The following is a 16,458-nucleotide window of genomic DNA, read 5'->3' on the forward strand; positions in this document are numbered from 1 at the left end:
GTACGAAGTCCGCGCAAGGACTTCCGGAGTGAAGTCAACGGATGTGAGACGAAGGGTGAAACTATAGAGGTTACAGGGGATAGAGCGACTCTGCTCTTCGCTCATAAACTATAGAGGCTTTTAATTTTTGCCTCGGCTTTCCTCTGATCTCATTTTAACAGAACGGTGGCGACTTTTACTTTTGGTACGTTCTATGTCGCGTTCCTTTTTCTTTTCCGGGCGCTGAAATGTGCGAAGGGGAATTTCAAAGCTTGCGCGTACACAACGCTACCGCGGTGTCCCGTTCGCTCAAAACGCGAGCCCTTTCGTAAGCGATGGTCGTATAGCGCATGCGCGTTTTGATGAAACCAGCTGATACAGCGCACGCGCAGAAAAGGCCTCGCAAAGGAACAAAGGAAGATAATACAACCAATCGCTTATTAGAAGCGCGATGATGTCATGGACAAGTGAACATGAATAGAGAGCGTGCACAACAATTTTCCAGATCCTCGGTAGCTCGCCGTGATCGTATAGTGGTTAGTACTCTGCGTTGTGGCCGCAGCAACCTCGGTTCGAATCCGAGTCACGGCAGAAGTGGGTCTAAATATTTTTCATTTGCACTGCAAAAGGAAACATTAATTTCCCCCCTAATAGCGCTTCGCTACCATTGCCAGATAAAAACTTAATTCAGAAAAAGTACATTTTACTCGGGAAAAGTTAATGGTAACGAACCTATCATTTTACCCATGGTGGAAAAACATTTCTACTTTCTCTAGGACAATTTTAAATCAAAGCATACCAGCAGGTACGGCAGGCAGAGGCAGGAAGTACTTCGCTGCAGGCAGCAATCTTCAATTCAAACCCTATTGCATTGTTTATTGAAAGCCCCATTTTGGTAGGTTAAATTGTCTCTCTGCATTATCCGCCTTGAGTCCCAGGGAAAAAGACGGACAATAAGGGTGCGATCCTAAAGAGAGTTGCTCCAGTCTAACTCTGCATAGGATTGCACTGCAAAGGACTTAAATACATAATATTTTAAATTTCAGCAGTAACACTTTCTTCCGAAAGCCATGGGTGTTTGCCGGAGGCCCCATTTGGTGAAAATATTTAAGAAACATCACGGCTTGCGGTGGCTGAGATAGCTGGCAGGGCATTCTTACTGTTCCAGATTTTTTAAATTAAAAATTGTATTTTATTCACTTTTTGGTCTGTCTCCCCTCCAAAGTTCCCTGTGTGATATTTCAGTTATATCTACTTCTTTATATATGCAATGAGTGATCCCCTACTAGGTAAATGTTTTATGTAGCAGATATAAACAATAATAATTATAGAGAATCCTCAGGGTCAAAAGGGCCAGGAAACACAGGAACCACAGGGGGAAAAGAAATTGTGTAAAATTCAAATCTCATCCGCACTCTCTGTACTCTCTGTACATACTATTGTAGTTTATTGAATGTCCCAGCTGTTGATCATATGGATTTACACAGTGTAATCTGCCTTGAATCTGAGTGAGAAAGGCGGACTATCAGAGCCAAGCAACAAGTGACGCCTGACACAGGCTGGACACTTGTCAGCCTCCCTCAAGTTTTGAGGGAATTGTAGGCGACCTGGTCTTGCAGCTTGGCTCTCCGACTGCTGTCCAATGGACTTTTCAGCTGTCACTTGTCCAACATTCCACCAAGCTGCCCACATTTCCAGCCAAAACTTGAGGGAAGCTGACAAGTGTCCAACCTGTGTCAGCCGTCACTTGTAGCTTGGCTCAACTAGTCACATAGACAAACACAGAGAGACTCACTAGAGTCAGAGAGTCTTAAGTCCTCGTTTAACCCAGTGTCGAATCCTTGCCAGTTGGTTTTACTGGCTTGTCTGGGGTTTGCAATGATGAAGACTGATGGGAAATGTATGTTGTTGGTACAAAGGAATGTGTGTGTCCCTGCCATGGGAGAGCCATTGTAGGATTAGCAAATTTTAGTAGAGACCTTAGCTCAATCATGTAATCATGAATTTACACTAGTAAGAGTATTCTCTATGCATGTCTTAAATAACTAGTCCCCGCAGGGCCTCTCTGCCTACATACCAAAGAAGAGGGGAGAAGTTTAGCCTTCAGGAGATAGATAACTGGACATTCCTGTGATGCAGACGCAGGGGTAGAGACAATGACCCGTGCAATAGGGGCTGTTTGGGCAACGCGAGAGCCATATACATGTGCAATAGGGGCTGTTCGTGCAATGGGAGAGGCATACACGTGTGAAATAGGGGATGTACGTGCAATGGGAGAGGCATACACACGTGCAGTATGGGTCTGTTTCGCAACAGGGGCTGTTTGTGCAATGCCAGAGCCATACACGGGTGCGATAGGGGCTGTTCGTGCAATGGGAGAGGCATACACACGTGCATCAGGGGCTGTTCCTAAGCCATGCACAGGTGCAAGGGGAGAGGCGGGCCACGGGGGCCGCTCGTGCAATGGAGCAAAGAGGACCGCAGGGGGAACTAGGGGTGCCAGGCGGAGGAAGGAGCCGAGGGAGGGACGGGGGGAGCGATCTGGAGAGATGGGCGGGCACAGAGACTCCGCGCCGGCCGGCCGAGCCAGCCCAGCGCAGCCCAGCCCAGCCGGCGAGCAGGAGCCGGGGCGGCCTGGCCTGGGCTCGGGGCGGCGGGCGGCGGCGCGCCATGGCCCGCTGGCTCCGCGAGCGCCTGCTCTTCCGCAGCGCCAAGCCGGCGCCCCCGCAGCCCGACTACGCGCCGGGCCCGGACCTGGTGGCCGCCTACCGGCTGCAGCGGGAGCGCGACTTCGAGGACCCCTACGCCGCCGCCGGCGCCCCTCGCCCCGCCGCCCCTCGCCCCGCCGGCGCCCGCTCGCCCCGCCGCCGCCTCATCCGCGTGGAAGCCGCCGAGGCGGAGAAGGTCTGCGGCGGGACCCCTGGGAGGGGCGGGCGGCGGGAGGCAGGCGGGGGCGCGCGGCCCCGTGGGGCGACTCGGGAGTAAGTGCCGAGGTCTCCGGTGGGGATCGTTTCCAGGAAGGGCAACCGGCTTTGTCGCAGCGATTGCAGGCTTGCGGGGTGGGAAGGTCGCAAGCCGGCCTCCCTGAAATACTGAAGAGGCGGCATTTTTTTTTGCACTCAAACAGTAGCGTTTGTTTGGAATCAGATAGTTAACAGGTAGCATTTATTTTTTTTTGTAATAAAATAGTTAATAGGTGGCATTTTGGGGGAAGGAAATAGTTCCTAGGTAGCATTTTTTGCAGTGAAATAGTTAATAGGTAGCTTTTTGGCAATAAAATAGTAGCATTGTTTTGCCATAAAACAATAGCATTTTTTTGGCCATAAAATAGTAGGTAGCCTTTTTGCAGTGAAATAGTTAATAGGTAGCATTTTCGGAGAGTGAAATAGTAGATAGCATATTTTGCAATGAAATAGTTAATAGGTGGCAGTTTTGGCCATGAAATAGTAGCAATTTTTTTGCCATAAAAGAGCAGGTAGCCTTTTTGCAGTGAGAGGGAATGAAATAGTAAGCATCTTTTGCAATGAAATAACGGATAACTTTTTTCCAATGAAATAATAGGTAGCATTTTTTGCAATGAAATGGTTAATAGGTAGCTTCTTCTGGTCCGCTCAAAATGCTTTGCATGGGGGCATAGCATCACAACAGCCTTATAAGGTAGGCAGGTTTAATCATTTCTCCATCTTACTGGTGGGGAGGTGGAGTCTCGAGAGGGTAGCTTGTTACCAAGTGAAGGGATAGCTGGGTTTTTTTTGCTACAGGTAGCTTAAGGTTGACGTCCTAGAGAGTGAAGGGGACTTACTTCTGAGTAATCATGCCTAGGATTGCACTGCACAGTGTACCATCCTAGAATAAAATAATAATAATAGGTAGCAGTAATAAAAATAATAGGTAGCAGAGTGCATTTCATAGGAGATACTGTTACAACAACCTTGTAAGGTAAATCAGTTCATAGATCCCTGTATTGCACTGGGAAAACCAAGGCTGGGACAAAGTGGGTTTGCTTAGCGTAGTCCTAAGAACTTTTTGTTGGGAATAAACCCCATTGACTTTGGTAGGATTCTGAGTAGACCTGTTTAAGAATTGCATGGTAAGTGAGATCAGAGCTTTGAGCCCGTGTGTGTAGGGGGTTATCCTCAATCCATGACGCAATCTCTCAGTCACACCATGGGTTCTTGTGCCTTCAGTATCTACTTTCTTGTGTCTCCAGTGCCTATGCACAACCTTGGCCTACAGTGCAATCCTAAAAAGCGTTACTCCAATCTAAGCCCATTGATTTAAATGGGCTTAGACTGGAGTAACTCTTCCTAGGATTGCACTGTTACCTTTAGCCACCTGTTCTTTCAATGCAGGGAAGGAGAGCAAAATAGTGAATTCTCACTTTCTCAGCTCTTGTGGGTGGTGTGAAATTTCTAATCTGGTTTAGTAGGTCTGACGACAGAACAAGGAAGAAGTGGATTGATCAGTGTGTGGGTGTGCAGCGCAAGCTTGGGTTGGACCTTCGCCTTTTCTTTCCAGCTCTCTCTTATTCCAAGTCAGGAAAACTTCCTTTCTTTCAGTGGGCCTGAGTTCCTCTATTGTCACTGTCAGTGTAAAGACTGTCTTTATATTACCTTTGTAATATATTACCTTTGTAATATGAAGGCAATATTACCTTGAGGCTTGACTATTGTAATGTGCTCTCCGTGGGTCTGCCCTTGAAGAAAACTTGGAAACTTCAGTTATTACAGAACGCTGCAGTTTGATTGCTGGTGGGAGCTATGCAAAGCCAGCATTTTACACCTAATCTGCCGTCGTTCGTTACTGATTAATTTCCGAGTAGAATTCAAGGTGTCCTTCCTGGCCTAGAAGCCACCTATATAGAGGACCTCCTCTCCCAAGACACTCTCTTGTGACAGCAGCCCTCATCTGAGGAAAACCTTCTAAACTTGCCTTCCTGCAAATGGGTATGGTCAACAATTGCCCATACTTGGCTGTCTCTCTTATGGCTCCCACATGGTGGAATGGCCTCCTTGAGAAGGTCGAGAAGGCTTCCTTACTTCTAGCGATCTGCAGCATGTATAAAACTGAACTGTGTAGGTGGGCGTGTTTGTAAATGGAACAGGCCTGTCATTTATCTCACGGCTTATTGTATACATTACCTTGTTTTTTACTCCATTCTTTTCAAATTCTTGTGATCCACTTTATGCATCGTTTGCAGAATGCCTTGCAGTGTTTCTTGTTGCTTTGTTTTCTAGTTTTGTAATCCTCCTTGCGTCTCAGTGAGAAAGGCGGACTATCAACAAATGAAATAACACAAAACAAGGACAGCCAAGTATTGACGATAAGGATAACAGATCCCATTATTAAACACCAATATGCAAAAAATATTATTGAGCATTATCTTGTGAGATTTTAACAATAGCACTGAGCATATATTTTTGCTAAAATGTTTGCTATTCCAAGACCAATACAAGTTTTCTCGGTTCTTCCTTAAATAAAATCGGTGCTGCCCCTTGACAATAACATTCTAAGGACAGTTCCCTTAGGGGGTAAGACTTCAGCAGGAGTAGAGCTCCTTAGGATTGTACTGTGAGCTTCCCTATCTTTTTATTGTTGTTGTTGTTGTTATTATTTCTAGTCCGCCCTCCCCGCAAGCGGGCTCAGGGCAGATGACAACAAACAGATAAAATACAGTAATAAATAAAATAAAATCCATAAAATCACAGTTTCATAAAATCCATGCCTTGCTGATTATTATTTAGAAAATGTAAATGCTGCCTCTTTGCAGAGACCTGCTTCTGGTGATTCACAAAGGGCGGAAGAATAAAAGTTATAACAAGAACAACTGCAACGTACGAATGATCGATATTAAAACAAGCCATTAATAAAAACAAGCCCGGGCTATAAAAACAAGACATTGTTGAATGTTGTTCTAACATATCCATAAAACAGTCCTCCGGATGGAAGCAGACCGTAAAAACTACTTTAAAAGACGGACCCCTCACTTAAAAGTCAGGTGGCCTGGCACCAAAAGGACACTAACAGTGCAACCTCAAGAACACTTTCCTGGGACTAAGGCCCACTCAGTAGGATTCTTAGTAGATGGGCTTAGGATTGTGCTGTCCAGTAGGCACCAGATGAGCCAAACAGAGGAAGTCATTCCAAAGGTGAGGGGCCACCGCTGAAAAAGCCCTGTCTCTGATAACCGCTTGCCTGAAATCTGCAAGTTGGAGCATGGAAAACAGGGCTTGGAAGGAGGATTTTAACTAGTGGGCTGAACAACACCGGAGAGGTTAAATGGTTATGAAACACAAGAGGGGTATAGTCCATGATATTTCTACGCAAAACTCAAAAGGAGGCCAGATAAATATCGTGCCTGTTCATAACGGCATAACTGGTAAATAATATGTCTTCCAGCTTAGGTTAACTTAATGGAACATCTGTGTGGGCAGGAAAGGAGTCTTCTCTGTTTACAGCCCTTACCTGGTTGAAACAATTTAATTGATGAAGTTTGATTCCGTAGTTTCATGCTGGAGTCTCCCTTTGAAAGATGGTTTTTATTGAAGTGATGTTTTGTTTAGAGTGCTCCTTTTGAAAAATATGGGTTGGTGGTTCCCTCTGGCACTAGACCACAAATGTCATTTGTTAGCAGTGCTATCGTGTGCAGACTGGCACTCTTCTAAGCCCACTGAATTCCTGGACTTGCACGAGTGTCAGGACTGCACTGGAAGTGTCCCAGTGGCTCCGTGAATCCAACCACTTTGTCAAAGCGTGTATGGAGATCCTTTGCACTGGGCCTTCGGTGTGACTGTTCCAAAGCTCTGCTGAGGGACGTCACTTGTTTCTGACTCAGAGTTCTCCTCTTCTGACTCTGGGTGGTCTTCTTGCTTTCAGATGGTGGCTCTGGAGGATTATGCAGATCCATTTGATACCAAAGAAGAAGTGGGGGGTCCAACTGGAGAACAGGAAAGGATGAAAAATGAAGGTTACATGGAACCTTACGAAGCTCAGAAAATGTTGGCTGGTAAAGTACCCATTTCCTGCTAAGTCCACTTTTATCTAACAGTCTAGAATAAGTGCCGGTTGAAGTCGGGCATGCAGCCTTTCTCTGTTCAGTGATCTACTGCTAATGGAAAGTGTGTAGTAAATAATGGTTGTTCTCTGATGTGTTTTTGTCTTTTGTTTACTGCTTCGGTTGGAAACTTACGGTGCCATCCTTAGAGTTCAGTGGACTTAGAAGGGTGTGATGCTCTTTAGGATGGCACTGTTAATCAAATTTCCATCCATTCCTGTAGGGATTGGCAATATAGGATTAAGTTAGATGCAGTTCCCTTTGGCTTCTGATGTGTGGGATATCAGCATGGCCAAAAGAAGAGCTTTGTGTGGTTTATATAAGCCTAAGAAACAGCTTTGGGGTGTGCATGTCTTTTGCAGATTCACCAATGAAGAGGGACAATGTGTGAGCTGGGTTTTATAAATTGGATTTTTTAAAAAATTATGCTACCTTTTTATACATCTTGATGTGATCTGCTCTGTAGGGGGAGCGGAATATAAATATAATAAATAAATAAGTACTAAAACATGGATAAAAGTCAGAATCCAAGGCAATTCTTGCTGCCTGGTTTGGGGCCAGCCTACAACAGGGTGGCATTCAAGTATTGCTTGGCATTTGTTTCTGACTGGGTGCATGAAATTCCAGAAATGCAGCTCTTGGAAAGAGAAGGAATGTAATGCAGACTTTTTCTTTCTTTGCTCCCAGAGGTACAGAAGAGAGGTTCTGACGACGGGCCAGCTGTTCCAAAACCTCTGCACTTGTACGACACACCATACGAAGCATGTGAGAGCAACATAGATGCAGATAGCAAGCCCCCACCAGACGTCCCGTTTCGCTATTCGTGGCTGCCTGAGGATGACGAACGGCCGCCCGAGGAATATGACCAGCCCTGGGAGTGGAAGAAGGATCGGATCTCCAGAGTATTTGCAGGTATTTCTGATCGATTTAAAATACATATATTTCTCTTCCCCCCCCCCAAGTGGCTTCCGTCATTTTAAAAAAATCCACCTTAAATCTAAAAGTCTCTTCTCTGCTTTCCTCACCCCAGTACCCAGACATCAAGTCCTGCTTATTCCTTCCAGTTGACTGCAAATCAATTAGCTTGCAGGCGTCCCTTGCCGAGGATAAATCTGCCCTGTTCTCTCGGCCAGATGACAGGCAAAGAAGTGCCATCTGTGTATGGCGCCCTTTGCTCCCCGAGGCTGTCTTCCCCTACTCAAAGCATCACCGTGCTCAGCATGCGTGCCGTCAGCTAGGCCAGACTCCAGGCAGCCTTCCTCCAACGTTCTTTCTTTTCTCTCCTGACATCTTGTTCAGTTGAGATCGAAGGGATCAGGGAGTTACCATGGCCACCCCCTGTCGGACAGCTTGATAGCATGGCTGATCGCTCGGATGCAGAGGGACCACCCAGCCTCCAGAGCATCAGTGCCAGATGCCTGCCTGCAAACAGCCCACCTCGGCTCCAGAGCACCAGTTCCAGCCTTCCAGACTCCATGGCTGTGTCTGCTCCCCTGGACGACAGCGGTGGGTATCTCCAAAGCTTGGGATGAGACGTTACCACCATTGAGACGAAATGTAACCAGGTGGCTTAGGACTCTGCGTTGTGGTGCCTGGAAAGATTCAGACAACTACTTTAAATTTTGAAATCAAGCTTCTAGTCCTTGCAACCCTAAAAGTTGAGAGCGGGGTGGTTCTTTTTGATGACTGAGGGATAATCCCACATGTTATCCATGGTTCCATGATCGTTCCTCTCCCCGGCCCAGTGTTTTTTTTAGTGCAATGCAGCTGTGGGAGGGGTGTGTGTGTTTGGGGGTGTGAGCTGCTTAACCCTTTCCTTGCAAGCTGTTGTTGTACCCTTCTGAGTAAACTGAGCTCAACGGGATGGCACCGTTAACAGTCTTAGAACTTGCAGTGGTGTCTCTGTCCTTGGGGTGAAACTACAGTCCTGCCCCCATACTGCACAAATGAAGTTCATTAGAAATGTTACACCATTAATGTTGGTGCCTGTTTTTCTGCTAGTTGCGTAAAAACGGCGTAAAAGAAGCAAACATGCTGATAACAAAATATGGGAGAAGAGCCTCATGGCGGAAATATATAAAAATGAAAAAGTGTGTATTCTTACATCCTTACTCCGAATTATAGAAATACTAATAGTCCTTGTTCCATAGCCCTTTCACGTTCAAAACACTCCTTGTACATTACCTTAAACCATGTTCCACTGAAATGCAAGGTCGTGCCCGTTAGTCTCTCATCATAAGCTGGTACTTTACAGCCTTACCTGGTTTCTTCTCTGGATGCCGTGTTCCTCACCCCCCCACCCCCCGCAATCTGCTGTTCTCTTTTGCAAAGCACTTTCATTCTGCACCCCTGTGATCGACCATCACTTTCCGTCACATCCACCATCACTGCCCCCCGACCCAATGTCCACCATTGTTTACCTTTCCATTAATGCATGGCTGTATGTTTCTACCCCAAGGCAACGGGACAGTGAAGAGCCAGGCGCCATCTGGCACGGAGAAGAGGAACAGTTTGTGCTGGCTGAGCGTGGAACCTGGGTTGACTTTTGGTGAACGGGTCAACCCCACTTTGCCACTTGAGAGCCAGGCGTGAGTAGCTTGGGGAAGGGCTGGTTTGCAAGCCATATTGCCCACTGGGCAGAGGGGCTGTTTCCATTGCAAGACATGGTCCTTAGGGAACCCTCAGTGCTTCCCACCATGGATGCCATTCACCACCTGATCTGTACCACCAGAACATATACCCCAAAGTCTCTGTCCTCAGTATGACCTCTTCTGTTAGTAGAAAAACTAGCTCTCCTTCCCAAGCCGAACACTGTTTGGTCCTAATGGGCTTCCATAGCAATACCTCATAAGTGAAAACTCCATCAGGTCAAGAATGGCAGCAGCTGCAGTCAAAGAGGGAACCACAGACGTAGAAAAACTAGAGTGGTGCATGGTCCGTGTAGCCATCTCCAGTCAAAAGGGGAACCAGGTTTCTACCCAGACACCCAGAGCTTCTGTGTGGAGCTACCAAGGTATAGAGCGACATCGCTCAGTGCTTATGGAGAATCATTGGGGTGTACCCAACCAGCCGCAGACTTTGCAATATCCATCTTCCCCCTTGTCCTGTGTCCCACTGAGCCCTCCTCTCGAATGTTTTTCTTGTGGGGGGGCATTGGACCCTCAGGACAGCATAGAGTTCAAAGCACAAGTCTGCATTATGGGGGAAGGGGGATTGGTGAAAATCACTCCCCCCCTGCCCTTCCAAATGGAAATGCTACTCCATCGGAGGAAGCACATGGTTGAACACACCCCATAAGCTACCCACTTTTTACTGAAAATTCAGGCTGCATTGTAGTCGTTTCGCATCTCTAGGGTGGGGACTTAGCAACACATCAGAGATGGCACCTGGTTTGGTCAGAAGCCCTTGAAGGGGACCTCAATGCCTGTGGTGTCAGCAGAGACCGGGAACCCCTTGAGGCACCGATGGTTGGATGTATTTGCCCGGAGCTCCTAGACCTGAGCCATGCAGGCCTCTGGCTCTTTATTTATTGGTTTCTTTTCCATTTCTTTTTGTATTGCATTTGTATTCCCGCTTCTCCAGCCGAAGGCTCCCGAAGCGGCCATGCAGAGGCCTGACTGAACGATTGCCTCCCCCTTCAACAGGTGGTATCATGGGACCCTGAGCCGAGTGGATGCGGAGGGGTTGCTGCGGCTGTGCCGGGAGGCCAGTTACCTGGTACGGAACAGTGAGAGCAGCCACAACGCCTTCTCCCTGTCTCTCAAGTGAGTGAGGGTCCTATTTCTGCAGGGCTGGTCCTAGCCTTCAGTGGATATCTGGGGAGTATCGTGCAGACTCAACCAGGGGGTGGGTGGAGGTAGAGACCTTAGAAACCTTTCGGATACCAGGAAGTACAGTCCCGCTTGCTCCCTCCTCCGAGTTTCTCATTTCCCCCAGATCTAGATAGTTATCTAAGATGGCATTTTGTACAGGAGTAAACTGGGATGATTATAATAATAATAATAACATTTGATTTATATACTGCTCTTCAGGACAACTTAACACCCCCTCGAAGCAGTTTACAAAGTGAGTTATTATTATCCCCACAACAATCACCCTGTGAAGTGGGTGGGATTGAGAGAGCTCCGAAAGAGCTGTGACTGACCCAAGGTCACCCAGCTGGCTTCAGGCGGAGGAGTGGGGAATCAAACCTGGTTTTCCATATTCGAGTCCTGCCATTCTTAACCACTACACCAAACTATCTCTCTTCTGGGAGTCGGGAATATTTGTAGAGCTGAAAATAAATTTAGGAAAAACAGTTTCTCCAGAAAATTGCATTGTTTGGCAGAAATGGAACATTTTTAACACATGTATAGTTCCGATTGATTTTATTTATTTGCTTCATTTATTACCCAATTTTTCTCCTCCCTGGGGAAACAAAGTGTTTTACTATGTTTCCCCTCCCCTTTAGACATTATCCTCACAGCAGCCCTGTGAAGTAGGCTAGGCTGAGAGAGATTGTATGGCCCAAGGTCACCCAGCAAGCTTCTATGGGAGAGTGGGGATTCGAACCTGGGTCTCTCATATCCTAGTCTGATACTAACCACTATGCTACACAGCTTCTCATGGATGATGCTGAATTAGAGGTCTTTTTTTGAAGTTTGTAAAATTTGGAAAGTCGTTTAACATTAATCTTTATATTTTAGAATAAGATTTAGGGTTTTTGATTTTGTTAGTGTTTCTCCAACTGAAATAGCAAAACCCAGAGCGCTTAATTCAGGTTTCAAAGATCAGAATTCAAATTAGCGTAAAGTTCCACTTCGTTTCTAATTTCCAGTGCAGTCCTAAGAAAAGTTACTCCCGTCGGGCTTAGACTGGAGTAATCTTTTTTAGGATTGCACTGTTACCCTCGCGGGAGACCATTTCACTGCAAACCCCCAAAGCGTAGCTTGAGTGATGGATGGAATATTTGCAGAGAACGAACGGAGGAGCTGCTTGCTGAACTGATCGTCTGTTTCCCCCCCTTAACCCTTCACTTAGGAGCAGCCACGGCTTCCTTCATATGAAGCTCCTGCCCACCGAAGATAACAAGTTTGTCCTGGGCCAGCACAGCCCCCCGTTTGACAACGTCCCCGAGATCATCCACCACTATGCCAGCCACAAGCTGCCCATCCAGGGGGCAGAGCACATGTCCTTGCTCTACCCGGTCATCGCACAATCTTCCAGTTGTCTTGCAGCCGAGCAGTGACTTCCGGAGGCGGATGTGGAATGGATAGAATGGGGCTGTCAGGCGGTATAAGCACCAGAAAAGAATGGAACTCCAGATAGCATTGGGTTGCAGGAACAGAGAGCCGGGGGGGCAGGGTGGGGGTCTCTTGAGGTTGTCAGCAGCTAACAGAGAGCATCGTCTGGGACCAAAAATCCCAGGTCCTTCTATTATTTGCTGTGTATTTGCAGGGAAAGGTGTTCTTTGTGCATCGTACCCCATTTGGAGGGCCAGTTGATTCTCTGGCAGCATGTTCAAGGCAAGACCCCCCCTGAGGGGATCCGTTCTCACATTGGAGGAGTGGGAATTCCAGGGCCGGATGACATCTTTAAGGGTCAGCCCCTTATCCTTTTCTATATCCTCGATTATATCAGGTATTCGTTCCAGGCTGGTTCACACACGAGTGTCACGTGCTGGCTGTAGCGTCGGTTAATGACTTGCATGTATGAATGAGGCCTCATGGATTGACCTTTCAGGTCATTTAAAGTCAGGTCTGACTCAGAGCTTCCCCGAGGAGACAGCTTACAGAGACGTCTGCAAGCCATCAGTGCGGGAGAGGATCACACAATAAACGCTGCACAAGCAAGCCAGCTCTTGGTTGCCTGAGTTGCCCCAGAAATATTCCAGCTACGTTTACAATTTCATCCTCAGGCTTGGTCTCCGTCTCCTATTCATTGCAACTCCGGACCTGGCCGAATGATCCTGTAAGCATCCTCAGCTATGCACAGGATTTCCCTCCAGGCCGAAGCCTGAAAGGGTTTCAAGTGGGTGGGGGCATTGACCTGGCTGCAGCACAACAGACTCAGTCTTCTCCTTGGCTGAGGGAATGAGGTTAACTGTGATGTGTCTATGACTTTATTGCATGTGGCAATTCAAGGCAGATTTTCCCAGGAGTGTGAATGCACTGGACGTTCTTGACTCATCTGTCTGCTGACACCTGGGAAACTTCAGAGGGAGAAATACAGATGATCCCACCAGCTCACCTTCAGGAAGTGATTCAGTGAAGTCTAAAAAGATTGGAATTGAGGGAGCAACAGAATTACGACCAAGGAGCATTCTGCATGTATCTGTATCCCCCTTATTACGAATTTACCCATGATGCATTGTGGGTACTAGTCAGCTGGTCTTTTTGTGTCTGACTTTTTCCAAGAAATAATAATAAAATGATACATAATCCTTGAATCTGATATTCTTTGCCATTAGAAAAAACATGCACAGTTGAAATGCAAAGCGTATTTTTGCACAACGCAAAGGGGCTCAAAATGGTCAGGATTGGGCCGCTGCTGAGTGGGAGAGTGATCCACCAACCGTCAGAGGCCTGATCGGCCATTTCGGCCCCAATCCAGGCTGAAATGGGCCCAAAATGGCTGAGACTTAATTCCCAGATGTGTGAACGGCCCAATTTGGATCCAGAATTCAGTGCAGTGGGAGGGAGTTTAAGGCCCCTTCATGTCATTTACCTGACTTGAAATGGCCCCAGAGAGCTGATGTTGCCCCATTGGGGAAACTTACACACAGGGCTTTTTTCTGGGAAAAGAGGTGGTTGAACTCAGTGGGTTGCCCTGGGAGAAAATGGTCACATGGCTGGTGGCCCCACCCCCTGATCTCCAGACAGAAGGGAGTTGAGATTGCGGCGCAGAGACTCCCCTCTGGAGATTAGGGGGCGGGGCCACCGGCCATGTGACCATTTTCAAGAGGTTCCGGAACTCCATTCCACCGCGTTCCCGCTGAAAAAAAAGCCCTGCTTACACATATCGATTGGTTACACACAGGTTTTCTCAGTGAGGCAAGTGAAAAGGGATTTAATTTGAAAGTACTCTGTGTTTTATTCATAACCCTTTCAGCCAGTAATTTCACACAGAATCAAGACCCCCAGCCGTGATCTTCAAAGAAATATGGGTTTATTGCTTTTATTAATAAGCCCATGACACATTCTTCATTTCAGAGAGACATATAAAGACCAGTAGCATTGGAGGGCTTTATATACCCTTCATCCCTAATTGTTTACAGAATAAGTATTTTACAGAATATAAGATCAACAGTTAATACAAATAATTCTTCAGAAGTACATTCCACCCAGCAAGCCTAATTGACAGGACAATCAGATCGTACTGTAATACAAACATCTCCATGCTGAAGTCGTAATTTTGTCATGGGTTTGAAATTCTGGGAAATAACTCATTCAAGGTGAAAATCTTAGTTGCAAAGTGAAAATGAAAGAAAATGTTTACAATTGAAAAGAACGTTCTTCCGTCAATGCAGGGCCAAGTCAACCTGCAGTCTAGTTTTCCAAAATGTGACTTTGCCCCCTGCGTAAGTGTTTTGCTTCAATAGTGCTCTTCCATAGGTCTTTAGGTGAGGGGTCCTCAGAAAAATCCCTTTACAGCAAGTAGCCATTAAAGATAGGGAAAGGGAGCACCAGGAAGGGTGGGGGAGGCTGTGAATCCCCCCCCCAATCTGTTGACTGCAATCTGGATTCGAATCATGCCTCTGCATACCTAATTTTTTTTTAAGGGGGGTGCTGTGGTTATGGAACTCCTAGCATCTTGTCTGGTTTGGCCTTAAGTAATGTCAAATACTAAGCAGGACTGGCCTGAGTAAGTAGAGGCCTTTACTGAGTAAGTAGAGGCCACCATTTTCCAATTTTAATTTAACAAAACAATCTAACACAGTAACTGTAACATAATATGTGACAACACTCATTAAATACAGCATTAAGTTAGTAATCGGCACAGGTGAAAACAGTAAACATCCGTGTCAAATAATATTTGATGATAGCAGACATATGGAAGTCAAAGAGATGATAAGATCGTGTAAATCATATTGTCAGGTATCTGCGAATGGTCTGCAGCTATAATATTAAGATACGGGAGCCACAAGTTGGCAAAGTTGGATTGAAAATGGGGATTGTCTAATGAATGGGATCCTCTTTAAGGGCGGAAATGTTACCCCTTTTTTAGTTTTATTATATTTTTATTGGAAGAAGGGAGCTTTAACTCTCAAAAGCTCGTGTCCTGGAAACATCTCAGTCTGTAAGGTACTACTGGATCCAAATCTTGCTCTTCTGCTACAGACCAACAGGTCCTGAAAACACAATCTGCCTTGGTTATCAAAATATTCTAGCCCTGTGCCATAGAATATGTATGCTTGACCAGGGCTCTCTCTGCTTTGGCCAGACGCAGCTCCTCAGCAGCTCCGAAAAGTGTTTCTTGGAACTGGGGGGGGGGGGCTATTTGGGAGGAGACTCCGGTTGATCCATCCATCCTTCTAGGCAGCCAGCCAGTACCTGTCACGACTCTGCAGCCTACCCGCTGGTATGTGGGGGCTGGAGAGAGGCTGTAAGTGTTTGGAAGCCTGTCACAGCTTCGCATAATAAAAAAAGGGAACATTTTGAAAATGAATCTTTGGGGCGGGGTGGGGGGTGGATTGGCAGCACTGCTGGCAGCAGACTGTTTTGTTTTTTTTGCTCGCTGAGGACAAGACCCTGAATTTTTAATTGCATAAAGATGATCTCTCCTTCCAAAGATTCCTGCTTCTGTTGTGACCCGTTAGGGTCAGGAGGGGAGTTTCCTTCCCTGTTGTGAATGGCATGAGCAGACAGATGGTGTCGAAAGGCATCGGATACGAATTCAGTGGGTGTAGTGGTACTACGTTGAGCTCAGGTGGACATGACGGCGAGGGTCTGTAATGGGATTCCCAGATGGGTAGTTTAACCTTAAAAAGTAGTCTCGGGATGCTCAGATTTGGATCAGGTCGATGGCGCTCCTCCCCTCCTGTGATCGGTGGTGGAAAGTGCTGTCAGGTCATGGACAATTTATGGCGACCCCTGCTGGCGTTTTCAAAGCAGGTGGTTTGCCATTGCCTGTCTGTGCATAGTGCCCCTGGTCTTTCTTGGAGGTCTCCCATCCAAATAAACAAGGCAGACCCTTCTTAGCTTCTGAGATCTGAGAAGATCAGGATTGCTATTAGGTGAGAGACGGACAAGGGAAGCAGCCTGTCTTTCCCCCTTGCTGGGACTAATAAGCAGTGCCTGGGGGTTTAATCGGAGAACCACCTTTATTTAGTTGGATTTTTATGCAGCCGCCCCAGAGCCCTGCTCTAAAGAGCATCTCCCAGGATTGTAGCCGTAATCCAAATTGGATGCTTCCGTGCTTTTTAATGTTCAATATATTGGGGGTTC

The 16,458-nt window shown here is 46.7% G+C and overlaps 1 protein-coding gene and 1 non-coding gene across 3 annotated transcripts; both read left to right on the forward strand.

The window, feature by feature from the left end:
- The first annotated feature begins 498 nt into the window (after positions 1-498).
- TRNAH-GUG (transfer RNA histidin (anticodon GUG)) lies at positions 499-570 on the forward strand. The gene has a single exon. It is a non-coding gene; the product is annotated as a tRNA-His (tRNA).
- Positions 571-4,899: 4,329 nt separating this feature from the next.
- Positions 4,900-13,454, forward strand: LOC129345855 (SH2 domain-containing adapter protein F-like). 2 transcript variants are annotated; one of them, XR_008598625.1, is made up of 8 exons: positions 4,900-4,999; positions 6,856-6,985; positions 7,721-7,945; positions 8,333-8,539; positions 9,492-9,621; positions 10,678-10,797; positions 12,053-12,982; positions 13,156-13,454. XR_008598625.1 is itself a non-coding variant. In XM_055003108.1 (7 exons), the coding sequence occupies exons 1-7, from the start codon at positions 4,922-4,924 to the stop codon at positions 12,258-12,260; spliced, it is 1,098 nt and encodes a 365-aa protein (XP_054859083.1). In that variant the 5' UTR covers positions 4,900-4,921; the 3' UTR covers positions 12,261-13,454. The 2 variants fall into 2 exon arrangements, 1 of the variants encoding a protein (XP_054859083.1); XM_055003108.1 differs by having other exon boundaries at positions 12,053-13,454.
- The last annotated feature ends 3,004 nt before the right edge of the window (positions 13,455-16,458 follow it).

Source organism: Eublepharis macularius, chromosome 18 (genome assembly GCF_028583425.1).
Source record: "Eublepharis macularius isolate TG4126 chromosome 18, MPM_Emac_v1.0, whole genome shotgun sequence".
NCBI lineage: Eukaryota > Metazoa > Chordata > Lepidosauria > Squamata > Eublepharidae > Eublepharis > Eublepharis macularius.